The sequence below is a fragment of the Zonotrichia leucophrys genome, chromosome 7, assembly GCF_028769735.1.
Source record: "Zonotrichia leucophrys gambelii isolate GWCS_2022_RI chromosome 7, RI_Zleu_2.0, whole genome shotgun sequence".
NCBI lineage: Eukaryota > Metazoa > Chordata > Aves > Passeriformes > Passerellidae > Zonotrichia > Zonotrichia leucophrys.
This window is the reverse complement of record NC_088177.1, coordinates 1,091,360-1,112,367: the sequence shown is the minus strand read 5'-3', so window position 1 is coordinate 1,112,367 and position 21,008 is coordinate 1,091,360. Positions and strand designations below refer to the sequence as shown.

The following is a 21,008-nucleotide window of genomic DNA, read 5'->3' as shown; positions in this document are numbered from 1 at the left end:
GCAGTGCCCCCATGGAATTACTGACGGTGTTTTACCCTGGCTGGAGAGGGTGTGAGCAGGCAGATCAGGTGTGTTTGAGGTGACCTGTGAGCTGACCCAGGTGTGGTTTTGTTTTCAGGTGTGTGGGGAGAAGCAGCGCTTTGAGAAGCTCATGGAGCATTTCAGGAACGAGGACAACAACATCGACTTCATGGTGAGTCCCTTTGCCTCAAACTCCTGGGTTTTCCAGCATTTTCCTTCCCTGGGCCCTTCTGCTGGCCCAGGCAGAGCTGCAGCACCAGGGAGGGCGATGGTTCCAGGGCTGATGGCAAAAATCCCCCAAATCTGGGGGTTGAAGGTCTTTGCTGCAGTGTGAGAAACTGAAATCCTGATTTAATCAGGAAAAGCCTCCCTTGAATTCCTGCTCAGGGCTTGGATCTGATGTGGGTCCCTTCTGAGCAGGATTTCCCACCCCAGCACTGGAATTCTGAGGCTTCTGTTGTGCTTTGTACCAGTTTAGTGCTGAGCTTTGTGTAAAAGACCTTTTTCTGCCAAAAAGCAGTGTTAGAGCACCAGTGAGGTGATTCCTGTGGGCTCCAGGAATGTTTCCAGGATGGGATCACAGCCCTGAGGGCCAGCAGGTTAAAAATGAGGCTGGCAAATTCCTTGGATTTAAAAAGAAAAGGAGGGAATGACATGATCCTTGCATTTCCCCTCAAGGCACCAGCCTGGAGTCTCAGATTTATCCCATCCCCTTTTCCCCTGGGCCCTGGAACAGATCCCAGGGAAGTGGCCAAATCCCAGTGCCAAACTGGTGATCCAGGGGGTGCCTTCAGTTCCTTCTTGCCACCAAATGCCCTGGAGATGTGGAGTCTCTGGAGGCTCTTCCTGCAGGAAAATCAGATTGCTTCAACCCTCAGGTTCCTCCTGGAGGTCTGGGAGGGATCCTGGTGGATTTTGGGAGGCTGCTGTTGGGTTTTATCCATGAGGAACCCAGCAAGGATGAGGGAAATTCCTTCCTGGAGCAGCTCCAGGGGTGTCAGATGGGATCTTGAGAGACACCTGGGCACAGCAGGTTGTGGCAAGGAAAGGATGAATTTTTGGGATTTGTACCCAATTCCTGCCACTCCACAGGAGATTCCCCCACATCCCTACATTTCATTTCCCCCTCCTGGTGTCCCTGGCTGTCCCTGCAGGTGGCCTGCATGCAGTTCATCAACATCGTGGTGCACTCCGTGGAGGACATGAACTTCCGAGTGCACCTGCAGTACGAGTTCACCAAGCTGGGCCTGGACGAGTACCTGGATGTGAGTGTGGGGCTGCCCCCATCCCCAAACACCCCCACAGCCCCTTCCCACAGCCCCTGGGCTGCCCCACAGCTGGAGGGAACGGCTGCAGCCAGCTGGAATTACAGCCTGCAGCTAAATCTGGAGCCTGATAACAAAGGGAGGATGAACCACAGCCACCCTCGCCCTGCCACGTCCCCACGGGGCTGGAGGAGCCTCCTGTGGGATTCTCTGACAGCCAGAGTCCTCTGCTGTCCGTCTGTCTGTCTGTCTGTCTGTCAGCTGCTTCTTTGTTTCCCCTTCTCTGTTCTCCATGGGATCCCACAAACTTTTGCATTGGAAAGGACCTGAAAGAATTTCTCATTCCCCCCCTGGCCTGGGCAGGGACCCTTCCACTGTCCCAGGCTGCTCCAAGCCCCTCCAGCCCGGCCCTGGGCACTTTAGGGGTTGGGGCCCCAGAGCCTCTCCAGGCAGATTCCTGCCCATCCTCGGTGGCACATCCCTGGCAGCCCTGCTGCTGTGGGCATGGCAATGCCTGTCCCTGCAGCTCCCTGCCCAGGGACCACAGGAGAGGGGTGTGTGTCCGGTTTTCGGCTGTTTGAAGGGCCTGGAAAGGCCCGGGGTGGCCTTGGGGCAGCCCAGGACGAGAAGAGGCTTCAGTTCTTGTCTCGGTCTCGGTGTTTATTAATTGTTTATCTAAAAGATTTTCTCTCAGCCCGACAGAGCTCTGCTCAGCAGCCAGCCATGAGCACACTCCCTGCCCTCCGGGCGGTCACCTATCTTTATACCCAAAGTTACGTGTACAATATTTATCATTTTTCCCCAATACCATTTATTCTTATTGCCGGGTGCACTTTCAGTAATGACCAATCCCAAAGTGCCACCATCACCACAGAAGATGGAGGAGAAGAAGAAGAAGAAGAAGGACAGGACACGCCCCAATTCCTCCATCTTACTTCTCTAAACCCCCCTGTACAGAAATCCTAAACCCTGTGTTTCACTCTCTAATTAACCAATCCCTTCACCATTCACCCCGGTGAAACCCTCCTGTCCTCATACAGGTGTCGTCTCCTGTGTAGGATCAAAGTGCAGCCACCAGACACTTCTGGAACATTCCAGGATTCCCGAGCCCCCCACGGGTGGTCTCGGTGACACCTCAGTCCTGAGGTGCTGAGATCCCACACGTGTGGGGTCTGTGGGATGTGTTTGGACAGGCTGCACTGGCCATGGGTGTGCTTGGGAGCCCATGGGGACCAGGCAGAGCCTTTCCCAGCAAGCACAGAGGAATCACAGGGTGGTTTGGGCTGGAAGGGAGCCTAAAGCTCCCATTCCACGGGCAGGGAAGCTGCCATGTCCCCTGCAGGGACAGAGGACAAGACCCTGCCTGACTGACCTGGGCCTGTTTGGGCTCCAGAGGGTGTCCCTGGGTGGTGGAGGTGCCCTGAGCTGGCCCTGTCCCCAGCCCTGTGCCAGTGCCCGGTGTCACCAGTGTCCCCTGTGTGCCCTGTGTGCCCGTGGGCCCTGCAGAAGCTGAAGCACACGGAGAGTGACAAGCTGCAGGTGCAGATCCAGGCCTACCTGGACAACGTGTTCGACGTGGGGGCTCTGCTGGAGGATGCCGAGACCAAGAACGCGGCCCTGGAGAGGGTGGAGGAGCTGGAGGAGAACCTGTCCCACGTGAGTGCCAAGGCTTTGCACATTCACAGCGTTTTAACATAAAAATGGCTTAACACAACACTTCTGGGCTGGCCTGGCCCAGTCTGGGGGAGGCTCACTGGGAAAAGCTTTGGGATTGCTGGGCCTCTGAACTGGGAGAGAACCAGGCACTGAGGGTTCCCCTGGCACAGGTGCAGGAGCTGGGAGAGCTGATTTCCATGCAAAACTCCAACTCCTCAGCAGAGCAGGCCCAAAATAGGGAAAAAACATCCTGGCTGTGCTTTAAACTCAGGATGAAAGGGGCTGGAAAATCCTCCTGTGTAGATGCTCGGGGTTTGCTGTCCCAAACCTTGGTGTCTGCTCCTTTAGGCTGGAAGACATGGCCTGGCTTTTGGAGAATAATTTTAAATAAAAAGGGGTTTTCCTTACTTTAAAACTGAGAAAAGTCTTTTCCTTCTCTCAGCATCCCTGTATTCCCATCACTTGGAATAAATATTGTTCTTAACTCACTGTGCAGAGTTTGCCTCTCTGAGGTGCTGTAGGAGCCAGGGAATGGTTTGGGTTGGCAGGGACATTAAAACCCCTCCAGTTCAACCCCTGCCATGGGCAGGGACACCTCCCACTATCCCAGGCTGCTCCAAGCCCATTCCAACTTGATGTCTCCCATCTCAGGCAGGAATCTGTTCTCTTTCCAAAGAAAGGCTTCAGGGTTTCCTGCAATATCAATCATTTATCAATTTATCCAAGATGGATACCTCTAACCCCTTATTTTGATGGATAAACTGCCAGTTTTCTAGTTCTTTAATTAATTTCTCTTTTGCTGGATAGTTATCTGAAAAACTCCAGGATACGGAGAACGAAGCCATGGCCAAAATTGTGGAACTGGAAAAGCAACTGATGCAAAGGAACAAAGAACTGGACGTGATCAGGGTGAGTGGGTTCCTCAGGGAAGCCCTGGGGGGATTCAGGATGCAGGAGTGGGGATCACACACCTGGGGCAGGGGAATTCTCTTGGCTTCCCAATATTGAACCTGGGGCAGATTCCAGTGGAATTGTTTGTGTGTGCACTCAAAGGATGGACAGAAATCCCTCTGGGTGTGCCAGGAATCACTGAGTGAGGTGGGCACATCTCATTCCCCAGCTCTGGAGCATTCCAGGTGGGAGTTTTGGACCTGTGGAGGTTCCAAAGGGTGGGAGAATCCAGAATTTCTCTGGGGGGCTGCCCTGGACACGTGCAGCACAATTCCTTCTCTGGATCAGGCTGTTCTGGTGCTACCCTTGGGACTCTGAATGCACATTCCCTGCTCTGTGTCCTTCCAGGAGATCTACAAGGATGCCAACAGCCAGGTTCACACCCTGAGGAAGATGGTGAAGGAGAAGGAGGAAGCCATCCAGCGCCAGTCCACGCTGGAGAAGAAGATCCACGAGCTGGAGAAGCAGGGAACCATCAAGATCCAGAAGAAAGGGGATGGGGACATCTCCATCCTCCCCGTGGCCCTGGGCTCCGGGGTGGTGCCAGCAGGAGCAGAGGCAGTGCCAGGGACCTGTGCCACACCTGGGGCTGCCTCCTCAGTGCCACTGCCCCCACCTGCACCGCCCCTGCCCGCCCTGCCCGGCTCACCTGAGGCAGGTGAGGAAGGAGAGAGGGGGATCCCAGCTGTGGGCACCAAACGCCCTGGGCAGTTCCAGGGCCTGACCCCCATTCCCGTGGGCAAACTCCTCCTGATTCCTGAGGCGGCTTCCCCTCCTGCTGCCCCTGTTCCCTGGGAGCAGAGCGTGACCCCCACCTGGCTGCGTCCTCCATGGATGGAAATGTGATCCCTTCTTTCCCGAGGGCACTTCCAGGCCCTGAAGGCCTTTGGTGGCTCAGGGAATGGTTTGGGGGAAAAAAGCCTTACTGGGAAAAAGCCTTGGGATCTGAACTGGGAGAGAACCAGGCACTGGTTGTGCTTCCAGGAGGGTTCCCCTGGCACAGGTGCAGGAGCTGGGAGAGCGGATTTCCATGGAAAAACTCCAACTCCTCAGCAGAGCAGGCCCAAAATAGGGGAAAAAACATCCTGGCTGTGCTTTAAACAAGGGCTCAGGAGGGAAGGGGCTGGAAAATCCTCTTGTGTCCCACACCTTGGGGTCTGCTCCTTTAGGGTGGAAGACATGGCCTGGCTTTTGGAAAATAATAATAATAAAAAGGGGTTTTCCATCTTTTACTCCGTCAGGGTGAGGAGGGGACATGGCGGGGATGCCGTGGCTCTTTCTCTGTGCCCCTCCCTCCACAGTAACTCCATTTTCCCTCCCTCCCACAGTGCCCAACGGCCCCGTGGCAGTGCCTGGGCCACCTCCACCTCCTCCTCCTCCACCACCTCCTCCTCCTCCTCCTCCTCCTCTGCCGGGCCCAGCTCCGGATGCGGCCCCAGCGGCTCCGCTGCCGCCGCCGCCGCCCTCGGCTCCGCCCCTGCCCGGCACGGCCTCGCCCACCGTGGTCTTCAACTCCGGCCTGGCAGGTAAAGCTCCCTCAGGGCTCCTGTCCCTACACAAACCCACTGTTCCTCACTGCGGTGGGGATGAGGAGCTCCTGGGAGTGGAAGGAAGGAGAATTCCGGGCTCTCTGAGGTTGCCCGGAGGAGCTGTGGCTGCTCCACACATCCCTGAATGGTCCAGCTTGGAGCAGCCTGGGATGGGGGAACTGGGTAATCCTCAATGTTCCTCCCACCCCAAACCACTGGGAGATATCAACCCAAAGGTTTGGGTTTGGTCTGGAACAGTTGGATTCTCCAGTGGAGCAAAACTCACACCAAAAATGTTTTATGAACAGGGTCGGTTTATGTTTGACAGAATATGGGTTTGATTTCTTCTGAGAAGAAGTAGCAGTGCAAAATTTGTGATTTTTTTCGTGGTAATTTGGGAAGAAAAGGCAAAATTTGGGGATTTTTTGGAAAGAAGAACAATGTGCTGCCCATCCTTACCTGTGTTTTAGTCACTGCCTCCTGCCAGGTGTCTCAGGGCTCACTGGTGTCCCCAGAAATCTCCAGAGCTCGTTAGGAGTCCAAAGCAAGAGACTCTCATTAAGAGCTTTGTTAAAGACAAAAAAAATCTACTTAAATATTCCAGCCTTAAAAGGTTCCTTGGAAGACAAGAAGCATGGTGGCTCAGAGGGTCCCAGGGTGTTCTGTAGCAAAATCTGCCCTGATCCCTCAGGATGTCGGTGTGGAGGTGCCTGGGGGCTGCTGGGCTGCAGATCCCGTTTGTCAGTGGGAATTCCAAGGGAATGGGACTGGAATTGCCTTTTCTGGGTGCAGGGGCTCTGCAGGAAGGAGCATTCCCAGGGCAGGGATGCTGTGGGGCCGAGGGGAGTTGGGAAATAACAAATGCTGCTTCTCTGACCTCTCCTAACACTTGTTTCTCTGTTCCCTCTGCTTCCTGCTAAGATGGGCCCATCAAGCTCTTCTGTAGGTTCCTTCCTGCTAAGTATTCCTTATCCTGGCATTTCTGTGTCCTGGGGGTGTCCAGGGAACCCGGGGGTACCCAGGGGATGGGCAGGGGGAGGTTGGAGCCAGCCCTTGGGATTTGGGCACCCAGAGCTCGGGAAAGGAGGAGGAGGAGGAGGAAGGGGAATCTGAAGGGGTTCTGAGCTCCATTATCTTTGCCACAAGGCATTCCTGCCTTCCCTGTCCTGGAATAACCTGGGAGCAGTTAATTATCCATTCCAGTGTGTGCACAAGTAGAAAATTTCCTTTTTCCATGGGTGTTCAAAGCTGTTCCTTCTTTTCTTTTAGGAATTATTTTAAGTAACCCCATCAATTAAGCAGAGAGCAAAACCCTGTTTAGTGTAGATGAGCACAAGCTGGATAAATACAGTTCCCAAAATTCCCACTGGAATATTCTGTGTATTCTCTGTTACCCACTTGGTGTCCAGCACTGCAGGACCAGGGTTTCTGTTCCGTGTTTGCCAGATTTTCTGGGGAGTAGTTCAGGAGCAAAAGGTTGATTGATGGACTTTAATTCATTGATTTTGTAGCAAGGAGCAAATTTGTGTTCTCATGTAAGGAAAAGGAAATGGGAACTGGATTATGGAAATTAATACATGTGGCTTCCAGATTGAATGGAATAGGAATAGGAATAGGAACAGGAATGGGAACAGGATTAGGAATAGAAATAGAAATAGGAATAGCAACAGGAATGGGAACAGGAATAGGAATAAGAATAGGAATAGACTAGAAATAGAAATAGAAATAGAAATAGAAATAGAAATAGAAATAGAGTTGTTCCCTTGCTCAGTCAGGCCTCATTTCCAGTTTTCATTTTCACAGCTCCTCTGTTTAAATTCCTAAATTACTCCAAAGTTCCCAAATGACTCGGATTTGCTGGATTTGCTCAGCACAGGAATTAAAACCTGGTTTTAAACCCCTGTTAAAGCCCAGCTTTGCTGCAGCTCATCCCCTTTGGCCTTGAAACTCAGACCTGCTGAGAAGGTGCCCTGCTGCAGTTTCCCCAAATCCCATTTCCCAAACCCTTGGGAATGGGGCATTTTTCCCTTCCTGCCACCTGTTTGTGACACAGCTCAGAGTGGCTCTGCCAGCAGCAGGACAGGGATTCACCCACTCTCCTCCTTTCCCGTGGAGTTTGGACAGAGCCTGGCAGTTCAGATCAGCCCAGGGATCCCAGATTTCCCTCTGGGAGGTTTGCAGAGCCCTTGGGGCTGGTGCTGCCCTGCTGAGGGCTGGGGCTCCCCTCCTCAGGCATTGCCGCCTTCCCAGGCTCCCAGTGGGAATTCTCTCAGCCCAGTCCTTCCCCAGTGCTGGGGAGCTGCCGGGGCATTGCCAGGCGGTTTCTCAGGAGCTGCCCCTGTCTGTCCCCAGCTGTGAAGATCAAGAAGCCCATCAAGACCAAGTTCCGCATGCCCGTGTTCAACTGGGTGGCGCTGAAGCCCAACCAGATCAACGGCACCGTCTTCAACGAGATCGACGACGAGCGCATCCTCGAGGTGCCCTGCTCTTCCCTCCCTGCTGCCCCACAGGGAATGTTTGCCTTGGAAAAGCCTCTCTGACCGCCCAGCCCAGCCCTCAGGCCAGCCCTGCCCCCTGTCCCCAAGTGCCACATCCACAGGGGTTAAATCCCCCCAGGAATGGGGGCTCCAGCCCCTTCCAGTGCCCGCCCACGCTTGCCAATATCCAGTATTTCCTAATATCCCACTAAAGCTCTGCTGGAGCAGCCTGGTTCCATTTGCTCTCCTCCTGTCCCTGTTCCCTGGGAGCAGAGCTGGCTGTCCCCTCCTGTCAGGGAGTTGTGGGGAGTGGGAAGTTCTCCATGACAGTGGCCTTGGGAAGGGGCTCATTCCAGGTCCTGGATGCTCCCATGGATGCTTTGGCCATGGCTGGATAAAGCACCAGTGCTCACCAATGTTTTCCTGAATTTCTGCACCTGTGCAGAGCTGTTTGGGGCTGGATTTCTGGGTTCTGGCCGGATTTCCTCATCCCTGCTCAGGAGTGTGTTCCTTCCATCCCTCAGCCTCTGTCAGAGCTCTCTGGGTTACAAAGCCAGGCTGGACAGGGCTGGAAAAACCTGGGCTGGTGGAAGCTGTCCCTGCCCATGGCAGGGGGTGGAACTGGGATGAGCTTCAAGATTCCAACCCAAACCATTCCATGATTCCATGACCCTGTCTCAGCCACCACAAGGCTTTCCCTGCAGTTCTGGATTAGGATTTGAGTGTTCCCTGCGGGATAAATCCTTTCCTTTCCTTTCCAGGATCTAAACGTGGATGAATTTGAGGAGATATTCAAAACGAAAGCGCAGGGCCCCGCCATGGACCTGACCTCCAGCAAGCAGAAGATCCCTCAGAAGGGATCCAACAAGGTGACACTGCTGGATGCCAACAGAGCCAAGAACTTGGCCATCACCCTGCGCAAGGCCGGCAAGACGGCGGACGAGATCTGCAAAGCCATCCACGTGTGAGTGCAGCCAAGGAACCCTGCCCCGGGCTCCTGAGGGGCTGGGAGTGCTGAGGGAAAACATTCCATGGTGCATTCCCAGAAATCAGAGTTGGATTTGTGCTGCTGAGTCACTGTTGGGGTTGGACAAGCCAGTGCTTCCTTTATTAAGGCAGCTCCTTCCAGCCTGTCCAGTTTGCCAGGGCAGCTCCACGGTGGTTCCTGTCCCAGTGAGCAAAATCCAGAGGGAACACAGGAAGAGGCAGCTCTCCTGGTTTGCTCCATGAAGGATGGGTTTACTCCAGGTGCTGGAGCAGATTTTGCATGGAATTAGGTTTGTGGAGCAGCTTCAGGAAGTGATATGGATCCTTCCCTGCTCCTGGGACAGGAGCTGCTTCTTGGGGCTGATCCCAAATCCATCCAGACTCATTGGGGTCATGGCAAACATCTCCCACTCCTCCCTTAAGGAATATCTCCCAAATCCATCCAGACTCATCCTGGCCATGGCAAACATCTCCCACTCCTCCCTTAAGGAATATCTCCCAAATCCATCCAGACTCATCCTGGCCATGGCAAACATCTCCCACTCCTCCCTTAAGGAATATCTCCAAATGTGGATGCCCAAGCTTTGCCTTTGGCTGAGAATGACCCAAACCTGCTCCAGGTCCTGGCAGGTTCAGCAGTTGGGCTTTAGGGAGCTCTGGGCCATTTAAATACAAACATTTGCTCCTCCCCACCTCTTTTCCCTGGAAAAGTGAGCCTGGAGGGCTGGGGGAACAGCCACGTGTTTGGAAATGGAAGCAGCATCATTCCCATTATCCCTGGATCCTGTTCCCATCTGCATGGGCAGGGCAGGAGGAGCTTCACAGCTGCTTCTTTGCTTTTCTTCATGTGGAGCTGAGTCCCAGACTGCTCTGGGCTGGGAGGGAATTTGAAGCCCATCCAGTTCATCCAGGGACACCTCCCACTGTCCCAGGGTGCTCCAAACCCCATCCAGCCTGGCCTTGGGCACTGCCAGGGATCCAGGGGCTGCTCTGGCAATCCCAGCCCAGGCAGGAATTCCCAGTTCCCAATGTCCCATCCATCCCTGCCCTCTGGCACTGGGAGCCATTCCCTGGCTCCTGTCCCTCCATCCCTGTCCCCAGCCCCTCTCAGCTCTCCTGGAGCCCCTTCAGGCCCTGCCAGGGGCTCTGAGCTCTGCCTGGAGCCTTCCCTTCTCCAGGGGAACATTCCCAGCTCTCCCAGCCCGGCTCCATGGCAGAGGGACACCCATGGCCTGGCCTGGAGCTCTGTCCCCACTCCCTTCCCTGGGATTTTCCCTCAGCTTTGACCTGAAGACGCTGCCGGTGGATTTCGTGGAGTGCCTGATGCGGTTCCTGCCCACGGAGAACGAGGTGAAGGTGCTGAGGCTCTACGAGAGGGAGAGGAAGCCCCTGGAGAACCTGTCGGACGAGGACAGGTTCATGATGCAGTTCAGCAAGATCGAGAGGCTGATGCAGAAGATGACCATCATGGCCTTCATCGGCAACTTCGCCGAGAGCATCCAGATGCTCACCCCGGTGAGGGAGCAGGGAATATCCACAGCTGGGAGGGACCAGGGGATCATGGATCCAGCCCCTGGCCCTGCACAGGCACCCCAAAACCCCACCCTGGCCATCCCTTGGAGTGCTGTCCAAACACTCCTGGAGCTCTTGGGAATGTGCCCATTCCCTGGGGAGCCTGGGCAGCCTCAAAGGAATATTGCTGGGAAAAGCTGGTGCTGGTTCATGGGCCCTTGGAATTGTGTTCATCCAGCCTGAATGCCTGGGACAGCTGTAGGGGTTGGGATGTGAATCCTCATTTACATCTGAGGGGAGTAAATCCTGGGTTAGGAATCCTGGGGTGTCAGGGCAGGGGAACATTCACAGAATTCCAGATGGGGTTGAGGGGGAAGGGAAAATAAGGAATATCTCATTCCAACCCCTGCCATGGCAGGGACACTTCTACCATCCCAGGGTGCTCCAGCCCCAATGTCCAGCCTGGCCTTGGGCACTGCCAGGGATCCAGGGGCTGCTCTGGCAATCCCAGCCCAGGCAGGAATTCCCAATTCCCAATGTCCCACCCATCCCTGCCCTCTGGCACTGGGAGCCATTCCCTGGCTCCTGTCCCTCCATCCCTGTCCCCAGCCCCTCTCAGCTCTCCTGGAGCCCCTTCAGGCCCTGCCAGGGGCTCTGAGCTCTGCCTGGAGCCTTCCCTTCTCCAGGGGAACATTCCCAGCTCTCCCAGCCTGGCTCCATGGCAGAGGAACATCAGTGCTCTGTCCCATGGTATGGATGAAAACCAGGAAGGTTTTTTTCTAGGATGTGTTTGGATGTTCATTTTCCTCCTGGCTGGATGTGCATTAACCAAAGCTCTCCCTGTGTTTCCCCACAGCAACTCCACGCCATAATCGCTGCCTCTGTCTCCATAAAGTCATCCCAAAAACTCAAGAAAATCCTGGAGGTAGGTCTGGTCTCAGCTCTCCTTCCAGGGGTGTCTAAACCTCCAGGAATTTGTCCTGAGAATTCCTGCTCTGCTCTGTTTCATCCTGGCAGATCATCCTGGCTCTTGGGAATTACATGAACAGCAGCAAACGAGGGGCTGTGTATGGATTTAAGCTGCAGAGTTTAGACCTGGTAAGAAAAGCAGGGATGTGCTGTGGGCACCAGCTGGGAACTGGAGCTGTGCAGTTCTTGAGGCTGGAAAAACCTTCCAAGATCATGGAGTCCAACAATCCCCAGCTCTGCCCCATGTCCCCAGTGCCACATCCACAGGGCTGTGAAATCCCTGCAATTCCAATCCCTGATCCCCCTTTGCATGGGGAAATTCCTGCTGGGCCCACCCTGAGCTGCCCTGGGCCGGCCTGAGGCCGCTCCCTCTGCTCCTGTCCCTGTTCCCTGGGAGCAGAGCCCGACCCGCCCGGCTGTGCCCTCCTGGCAGGGAATTGCAGAGAGGGAAAAGATCCCTGGGGATCCTCCTGTGCTCCAGGTGAGCCCTGCCCGGCTCCCTCAGGGATTGTGCGGCCCCTGCCCGGCTCCCTCAGGGATTGTGCGGCCCCTGCCCGGCTCCCTCAGGGATTGTGCAGCCCCTGCCCGGCTCCCTCAGGGTCCCTCCTGTCCCAGAGCTGTCCCCAGCCCTGGATGTGCCCCAGCAGTGCCAGCACAGGGGCTCTGTCACACCAGGGCTGGCACAACCCAAGCACCGCAGCCTTTTCCCTACCTGGGCTCGCATTGATCACCCCCAGAACCTTTCCCAATTTTCCAGCCTCTATCCCAACCCTGTGGCCCTTCAGAGGGTCCTGGTGACCCAGGTGGCTGCTGGGGACTCTGCTGGTGGTTCCCAGCATGGAGAACAGGCTGGAGCACCCCAGTGAGTCCCATTGCTCCCCACATTGTTCCTGCTGCTCCCAGCTCCTGGAGACCAAGTCCACGGACCGGAAGCAGACGCTGCTGCACTACATCTCCAACGTGGTGAAGGAGAAGTACCAGCACGTGGCCCTGTTCTACAACGAGCTGCACTATGTGGAGAAGGCAGCAGCAGGTACAGCCCCTCCTGTGCCCTGCCCTGCCCTGCTGGGACATCCCTGGCACAGCTGGCACGCTCAGCGTCCCTGTCCCCTCCCCAGTGTCCCTGGAGAACGTCCTGCTGGACGTGAAGGAGCTGCAGCGGGGCCTGGAGCTGACCAAGCGCGAGTACACCATGCACGACCACAACACCATGCTCAAGGACTTCATCCAGAGCAACGAGGGCAAGCTCAAGAAGCTCCAGGATGATGCCAAAATAGCCCAGGTACTCCTGTGCTCCGCCGGGAGGGGGGTGGCACCAGGGATGGGCTGTGTTTCCATGGGGTGCTGGGGATGGGCAGGATGCCTGGCAGGGTGTGCAGGGCACTGAGGCTGGGCTCTTGCAGGATGCCTTCGATGATGCTGTGAAGTATTTCGGGGAGAATCCCAAGACAACCCCACCCTCGGTCTTCTTCCCGGTGTTTGTCCGCTTTGTGAAGGCCTACAAGGTAAACCAGAGCTCCCTTGTCCTTTTCCTCCTCTTCCTTCTCTTCTTCCTCCTCTTTCTTTTTCTCCTCCTCCTCATCCTCTTTGTCCTCCCCCAACTTTCTCTTCTCTTCTCTTCTCTTCTCTTCTCTTCTCTTCTCTTCTCTTCTCTTCTCTTCTCTTCTCTTCTCTTCTCTTCTCTTCTCTTCTCTTTCTTCTCTTCTCTTCTCTTCTCTCTCTCTCTCTCTCTCTCCTCTTCCTCTCCTCTCCTTCTCTCCTCTCCTCTCCTCTCCTCTCCTCTCTTCTCTTCTCTTCTCTTCTCCTCTCCTCTCCTCTCCTCTCCTCTCCTCTCTTCTCCTCTCTTCTCCTCTCTTCTCCTTTTTCCTCCTTCTCCTTTTTCCTTCTTCTTTCTCCTTCTCCTTGTCCTGTCCCTCCCTCAGAGAGCCCCATGGTGGCACAGATCCCATTCCTCCCCGGCTCCCCATGGATCTCTAACCCGTGGATTTTCTCACAAACAGCAAGCAGAGGAAGAGAACGAGCTGAGGAAAAAGCAGGAGCAGGCCTTAATGGAAAAACTCATGGAGCAAGAAGCGTTGATGGAGCAACAGGACCAAAAGGTACGGCACAGACACAGCTTCCAGGTGGGATTGGGTTCCTGATTTTCAGCAACCTCAGCTCCAAGTGAGGAACTGTAGTTTCCTACCAAAGAGTCTGGAAGTTTTTATGGAGGGAACTGGGATAGGCTGATAAAGTTCCAGTGTGGGTTCTGCAGCTTTGGAAGTCGGCAAAATGAAGGAAAACTAAATAGGTGGAAAGTTGCAATGAGCTAAACTTCATCCTTCCCTGACTTCTCCATGGAGGGGGAGCAGGAAAGGAGGAGAAGGAGAAAGGAGAAGGAGGAAAAGAAGAGAAGGAGGAGGAGAAGGAAAAGAAAAGCAGGAGGAGAAAGAGGAGAAGGAGGAGAAAAAGGAAAAGAAAAGCAGGAGGAGAAAGAGGAGAAGGGAAAGAAAAGCAGGAGGAGAAAGAGGAGAAGGAGGAGAAAAAGGAAAAGAAAAGCAGGAGGAGAAAGAGGAGAAGGGAAAGAAAAGCAGGAGAAAGAGGAGGAGGAGGAGAAGAGTATAGGAGGAGAAGATTTGGGGGGAGGACAAGGAGGATGAGGAGGAGAAAGAAGAGGAGGACGAGGCTGTTTGCAGCCTTGGGAAGGGGTGGGAATGGCAGTTCCTGTGGGAATCGCGGGGCACAGGGGCGAGTGGGGCTCAGCAGCAGCCCAGGAGGACAGGGACAGCTCCGTGCTGACCCTGCCCTGCGTTCCCAGTCCCCGTCCCACAAGAGCAAGCGGCAGCAGCAGGAGCTGATCGCGGAGCTGCGGCGCCGGCAGGTCAAGGACAACCGGCACGTGTACGAGGGCAAGGACGGCGCCATCGAGGACATCATCACAGGTACCTGTGCCAGCTGCCCTCCCAGCCGTGCCCTGGCATCTGCCCCTCCTCTGCTCCCCTCCTGCTTGTGTGCTTGGAGCCAGTGCAGAGGGTTCTGCTCCTTCTCTTCCAGCCTGGGGACATCGCAGGGTTGTAGGGCAGGCAGGGAGCGCCTGATGCCAGCCCCGTGGATCTGTCCCAGATCCCTTTCTCCCCATAAATGGGATCAGGGTCAGCATGAAGAGCCTCTGCTCTCATTAAGGTTGATCCCAGAAATCCCTCAGTCAGCCCCCAGACTGCTCCAGGTTTTCCTGCTGATCCCAGAGGGAAGGGACACAGCCCCTGGTGCAGCCAGGCACAGTCAGGACTTGGCTGCAAATCTTTGCTGATTGAGAGAGCCCCCTGAACTGCATCTTTCCCAGGAATGAAATCCTTTTTAACACTTCCAGCTTCTGGGATTGCAGAACGGGGAGTTTTCCACATGTTTTTCACCTGTGGTGTGGAAGGAAAATGATTTAACACCTCAGGAGCTTCACAAACTCCATTTCCTTGCACAGAGCCCAAAAATAAAAGGCCTTTGCCAACTGCTCCTGGAAGTTTTCCACAGGAGTTTTTCCTGCAGAAGGGCAGGAGAGCTCTTTGATCCCTCACTAAGGGAGCCAGGGAATTTTTGCCCAATTGGATGAAGTGTGTGAAGCTTGCCCAACTCCTTTTAACCTTGATTAATGGCCCTGAGATAACATTCCCCATTTAAAGGGCAGGGTGGCACTAATATCCAACCTGGCATTGCTTCCACAACTCCTCCGGACTCCTGGGACTCCATTTAATTGGAAAAATGGTTTCCTGCTCTGTGGAAGGAACAGATTGTGTGGCAGATGCCCATCCCTATGGAAAACACCATCCAGGGGAGAGGGTGCCAGGCTCCAATTAAACATTTCCTGCACTCTTGTGCCTGGATTTGCCCATTTTGGGGCCTCAAGTCATGGAGGAGGAAAGGTCAGGCATGGAAGGTCAGGTAGGACCAAGGTCACCTCCCCATCCCTGGAGATCTCCCAGTAAATCCTGCACCTCCCCAGCTCTGGGAGTGCTCAGATGGGGTTTGGAGCACTCTGGGACAGTGGAAGGTGTCCCTGCCTGTGGCTGGGGTGACACTGGGTGGGATTTAAGGTCCCTTCCAACCCAGATCATCCCAAACACCAAGGTCTTCCCACAAACCTGTAGCACACCTTAAAGCAAGTTCTTCAAGGCAATTATTTTATATAGAGGGGGAATGGCTTTGAGATGAAGGAAAGGTCAGGGATTGGGCAGGAATTCCTGGCTGGGCGGGTGGAGTGGCCCTGGCACAGGTGCCCAGAGCAGCTGTGGCTGCCCCTGATCCCTGGCAGTGCCCAGGGCCAGGCTGGACAGGGCTGGGAGCAGCAGTGGGAGGTGTCCCTGCCATGGCAGGCTGGGATGGGATGAGTTTAAGGTCCTGCCCACCCAAACCAGGCTGGGATTCCACGAGTGGATGAAATAGCTCCTGAAGCCTCAGGGCCAGTGAGGAGCAGGCTGGAGCGTGTCCCAGAGGGCCAGTGGGAGCCCTGAGGTGTGCCCTGAGGTGTGCCCTGAGGTGTGCCCTGCTGGAGCAGGCTGACCGTGCTTTGTGTGTGGCTGTTGTTGTTTCATGCAGTGCTGAAGACGGTGCCGTTCACCGCCCGAAGCGCCAAGCGCGGCTCTCGGTTCTTCTGCGACCCTGTTGTCCCTGAGGAATTCCATTACTAAACTCTCCCTCTTTCACACCTGATGCTCTTAGAATCCAGGAAGGTCGCTGTTGACTTTTTGCCACTTTGTTTGTGCGGATCTCAGCCAGGAGTCTGTGACTGTTGAGTGTGTAGTGGTGTCCAGCGTCCTCCTGACTTTGTAGTGGTGTCCCCTCTGTTGCACGTCCTCTTCATCCCATCCCTGTTCCCATCCCATTCCATCTGCTGTCCTCGTGTCCCATAGAGCAGCAAGCTGGGAGTCACTGGGATGAGTGTCCTGCAGTGCAAGGGCTGGGGAGCCCAAGCAGTGACAGCTCACTTGGCTGGTGTCACCTCGGGGTGCCGTGCATGTGGCACCTCCGAGTGAATTCCGGGCTGCACGGACCTTGGGAATGGGCCTGGGGTGGCTTCTGGCTCGGGAATGACACCCATGGGGTGGGCCAGGAATCCTAAGGAGCCCCTGCATGTTCAGCTGCATGGGGTGAAATCTCTCCTTGTTCTGTCACGTTCACATTTAACTCTTTTATTCCATGTCAGTTCCATGGCAGCTTTATTTCATGGGATCAGAATTCTCTGGGAATGAGGCTGGGCTCAGTGTGTGGAGCAGGGCTGGGAGCTGGGAATACAGGGCAGAACCACCAGGTTGGTGTCAGTGCAAACCTGCCATGGAACTGATTCCCATCGTGGTGTCCCTCACCCAGCATGGCCCTGGACACTGCTGTCCTCATTAAGGACTCAGCTTCAGAAGGCAGCAGTGTTCCTCCCGCCGTTCCCTGTGTAACTCCATCAGTGCTGCCAATAAATGCACAAACTAACCCCCTCCATGGTTCTGTGCTCTGCCGGGTTCTCTCTGTGTTCTCTTCCTGGAGCCAACCTTCAAAGCAGCTTGGAACTGGGGTAGGGAGCGGCCTCCTGTCCCTGTGCCCCGTCTAACCCCTCTTGCTCTGTGGTTTCTGCCCGGGAGGTTTGAACACTGACTTGACTTGCTCTTCATTCTCCATCCCATTTTTTACTTAACCATCATTTTTTTGTGTTCTGTTTGTTTTTTTTTTTTTTCTTTGTTGTTTTTTGTTTTTTGTTTTTTTTTTTTTCTGTTTAGCCCTAAAGAAGAATAATATCACTAAATTTCCCAATGTTCACTCGAGGGTAAGGATTTCTTCTAGCACAGCCGTGGTGGAGGATTCCCAGAGCTGGCAAGCATCTCTTTTTACTTGGCTTCCTCCTCTCTCTCTGTGCCAGGCAGCTGGTGGTAGATGTGGCTGAGCTAATACTGGTGAGACCCTTGAGGCCACTTGAGACCCAGATCCTTGATTTTCACCTCTGGAGGTGCAGGGATCCACAGGATGTTGGCTGCTGACCATCATCACACTGTTTTGGCCACTTCTTCTCAAGTTGAGACCAAAACAGATTTGTGCCCAGGTGCTGTTGGTTGGTGACCATCTTCACACTCCATTTTGGCCATTTTAATTCAAGCTGAGCCCAATATAATCTTGTCCCCAGGTGTTGTTGGTTGGTGACCACCATCACACTCTGGTTTGGCCATTTCTCTTCAAGTCCAGCCCAAAATAGTTTTGTCCCTCATGTTGCAGCCCCACAGTTGGGTTCTACATGAAGTGGACAATCTCCAACTCCAGGTGTGGAGAGGGGAGAGCTGAGAAGTTTGAGAGTTCTGTGTAACCCCCAACACAAGTTATCCAGGAAATCTGAGAGATTTGCCCAATCCAAGACAAATTTGTTGGCCAGGGGACCAATATTTGAACAGGAATTGTCTTTAGTGCTTGTTCTCTTGTAGATGCACAGGTGACAGCACATGTAGCACCTGTAATGGGCTTTCACCATCCCATCCATCAGTTTTCTCCCTCATCCATCCATCCATCCATCCATCCATCCATCCATCCATCCATCCATCCATCCATCCATCCATCCATCCAATCCCATCCCATCCCATGCTCAGTGTTCCCTCCCAAGCTCTCCCCTCCTTTGGCTGATTAAACATCACTCCAGCCATGGAAAGCAGCTGGAGAATCCCAACCCAGTGCCAGCTGCTTTTCCCAGGACACCTCCTTTACATCTTGGAGGTCCTTGCCAACCTGAACATTCCATGCTAAATGGGCTGTAGGGATCCTAAACCCATCCCGGCATGGCTCAGCTAGGGTGACACACCCGCCATGAGGAACATCCTCCAGCTCAGGTGTGTGGGAACATGCAGGGAACACCCCAAAGCACCTGGCTGGGCTCGATGTGGCCTTGGTGAGAGCTGTGAGGAGACTCCCACAGCGCCATTCCCACGGCGCCATTCCCACAGCGCCATTCCCACAGCGCCATTCCCACGGCGCCACTCCCACAGCGCCACTCCCACAGCGCCACTCCCACAGCGCCATTCCCACGGCACCACTCCCACGGCGCCATTCCCACACTCCCACAGCAACACTCCCACAGCGCCATTGCCACAGCACCATTCCCACAGCGCCATTCCCACAGCGCCACTCCCACAGCGCCATTCCCACAGCACCATTCCCACAGCGCCACTCCCACAGCAACACTCCCACAGCGCCATTCCCACAGCGCCATTCCCACAGCGCCATTCCCACAGCGCCATTCCCACAGCACCACTCCCACACCAACACTCCCACAGCGCCATTCCCACAGCGCCATTCCCAGCGCCATTCCCAGCGCCATTCCCAGCGCCATTCCCACAGCAACACTCCCACAGCGCCATTCCCACAGCGCCATTCCCACAGCGCCACTCCCACAGCGCCATTCCCACAGCGCCATTCCCACACCGCCATTCCCACGGCGCCATTCCCACAGCGCCATTCCCAGCGCCATTCCCACAGCGCCACTCCCACAGCGCCATTCCCACAGCGCCATTCCCACAGCGCCACTCCCACAGCGCCATTCCCACAGCGCCATTCCCACGGCGCCATTCCCACGGCGCCATTCCCACGGCGCCATTCCCACAGCGCCATTCCCACAGCGCCATTCCCACAGCGCCATTCCCACAGCAACACTCCCACAGCGCCATTCCCACAGCGCCACTCCCACAGCGCCATTCCCACAGCGCCATTCCCACAGCGCCATTCCCACCAGTATTAACCGGCCGCTGGGGCGCGTAGCTCGGCCACGCCCGTCCTTCCCCGCTCCCGTGCTCCACAAGCTGCTTTGACTGGCTTCCAGCGGGCCTTTGCGTGTCTGTCGTGCCGTCCTTTGCGTGTCCGTGTGTCCCGCGGGGCGCTGCTTGCTGACTGCCGGCTCCCCGCAGATCTCCGGAACCAGCCGTACCGCCGGGCCGACGCGCTGAGGAGGAGCGTGCGCCGCCGCTTCGACGAGCACGGGCTGCGCTCCAACGGCGCCGAGCTGGCCATGTGAGCCCGTCCCGCTCCGGGGAACAGCGACCTCCTCATCCTCATCCTCATCCTCCTCCTCCTCCGCAGGGAGCCGGCCCCGCGCCGGGCTCTCCGCGCCAAGTGCCTCGAATGGAAGCTCCCGCTCCGACGGATCCAAGCAATAGGATTGGGCTTGGTTGGGTTTCTCTGGACTCTGCAGGATTTGTAACCAAAATGTAAAATAGGGGTTGGGTTGGGGGGTTGGGTTGGTGAGAGCAAGGGCTCCCGTGGGCCTGACTGGTTGGAAACTGGGAATACTGGGAATACTGGGATGTGCTTGGCTTTCAACGCTGGGCCGAGGGGCAGGCCTGGCCTTCAGCTGCACTTAACAGCTCTTTTTTAATTCAATCTACAAACAAAGACATTTGAGGGCTTTCTGTACCTGGAATTAAAATCATCTCAAGGAATAACCCAGCCCTGTTCCCAGCCCATGCAGCCTCCACATGGAAGGTGGGCCCACAGGAGCTGTCCCAGCCCAGCGCGGGGGTTTGGGATGTTCCGGGGCTTTGGCTGGGCACCATTGGGATAACAGCGTATTTATTAATTAGCACTAAGCAATTAACACCCAGTAATCAGTATTAGGCTCTGTGGACTGGCAGGGGGATTCCAATCCTGCTCAGATCCTGCTGAGGCTCCTTGGGAAGGGAAGCCCAGCCTGACACTCCCAGTGGGGTTTAGGTTCTCCAAGGCATTTCCAGCCTGCAAAGGGACAGGGGCTGGTTTGGGACCACGGTGCCTCCCTGTGCCCGGAGCAGGATGGATCCCACTCCCTGCCAGCAGTTGGGAAGAGCTGGACTGAGGAGAAATTCGTCCTTCCCAAATCCCATTTTGCTTCCAGCTTCCCTGCCTGGGCTCATCCATCTGTTAATTGTAAAATTTCTTGTATAGTATTTAACCACTGAATTTCTTTGCCCTTTTCCATTGTGCTCCTGTGAACCACTGGTGAAGGTCCCTGTTTTGGTTTTGTTTTTTTTTTTTTTCCCCCTTGGATAATGTGTAGTTATATGATAATCTGTTTTTAAATGTACAGATATTTTGCTACAAAATTGGTGCAGTTTTTTATGGTTTTTACACTTCCCCCCCACTTTAGCCTCTGGGTAATATTGTAAATATTGTTTAAAAGGAAATAAATGCATCAAGCCTGTGCTATACAATCTGAATGTTATTTTAACTTATAGTTTTTGTTTTTATATTTAACTAAAAGGACAGTTTTGGACTCAGAATTACCACATTGACCAATTTCCAGGAATTTTTCCTTGAAAAACTGCCAAGTTTTGCATTTACAGCACTGTGTACTTGACCTGCTAAAGAGAACATGCCACTGTTGGAACGAGTGTTTGGATCAAAGCAAATTGGATAATTTGAATTTCAGATTTCACCACTTGTTGGGGTATAAGCACTAAATCTCATTTTCTTCAGCTCAAAGGTATTTTTATAATAAAAGCCCACAATGAAAGCCAAGCTGGCATGTTCTCTTTAATATTTTTCTAGTCATAGATCTGCTTCTTAGCAAGATTAGAAGTGTTTCTAAAGCAGTTCACGTTCCTTTCCTGGTCTGTTCCTGCCATAAAATCAAATAAACTATTTACACTACTACACTGAAATCCAGAGGGGTT

General features: G+C 54.5%; 1 protein-coding gene across 12 annotated transcripts in view; it reads left to right on the top strand.

Annotated features, from left to right (window-relative positions):
• Positions 1–20,988, top strand: part of FMNL2 (formin like 2) — a 115,467-nt gene extending 94,479 nt beyond the window's left edge. For 2 of the 12 annotated variants that reach the window (XM_064717795.1, XM_064717789.1), the window contains 19 exons: positions 119–193; positions 1,176–1,286; positions 2,793–2,942; positions 3,750–3,851; positions 4,242–4,551; positions 5,222–5,419; positions 6,344–6,364; positions 7,775–7,899; positions 8,661–8,863; positions 10,167–10,401; positions 11,255–11,323; positions 11,416–11,496; positions 12,271–12,400; positions 12,486–12,649; positions 12,771–12,872; positions 13,368–13,466; positions 14,165–14,288; positions 17,106–17,199; positions 19,269–20,988. In XM_064717795.1, coding sequence (XP_064573865.1) covers positions 119–193; positions 1,176–1,286; positions 2,793–2,942; positions 3,750–3,851; positions 4,242–4,551; positions 5,222–5,419; positions 6,344–6,364; positions 7,775–7,899; positions 8,661–8,863; positions 10,167–10,401; positions 11,255–11,323; positions 11,416–11,496; positions 12,271–12,400; positions 12,486–12,649; positions 12,771–12,872; positions 13,368–13,466; positions 14,165–14,288; positions 17,106–17,199; position 19,269 — 2,394 coding nt within the window. In that variant the 3' untranslated portion in view covers positions 19,270–20,988. Of the gene's footprint in view, positions 1–118; positions 194–1,175; positions 1,287–2,792; positions 2,943–3,749; positions 3,852–4,241; positions 4,552–5,221; positions 5,420–6,343; positions 6,365–7,774; positions 7,900–8,660; positions 8,864–10,166; positions 10,402–11,254; positions 11,324–11,415; positions 11,497–12,270; positions 12,401–12,485; positions 12,650–12,770; positions 12,873–13,367; positions 13,467–14,164; positions 14,289–15,936; positions 16,071–17,105; positions 18,380–19,268 lie in introns of those variants that run through there. The other 10 variants (XM_064717798.1, XM_064717793.1, XM_064717794.1 and 7 more) reach the window with 7 other exon arrangements.
• The last annotated feature ends 20 nt before the right edge of the window (positions 20,989–21,008 follow it).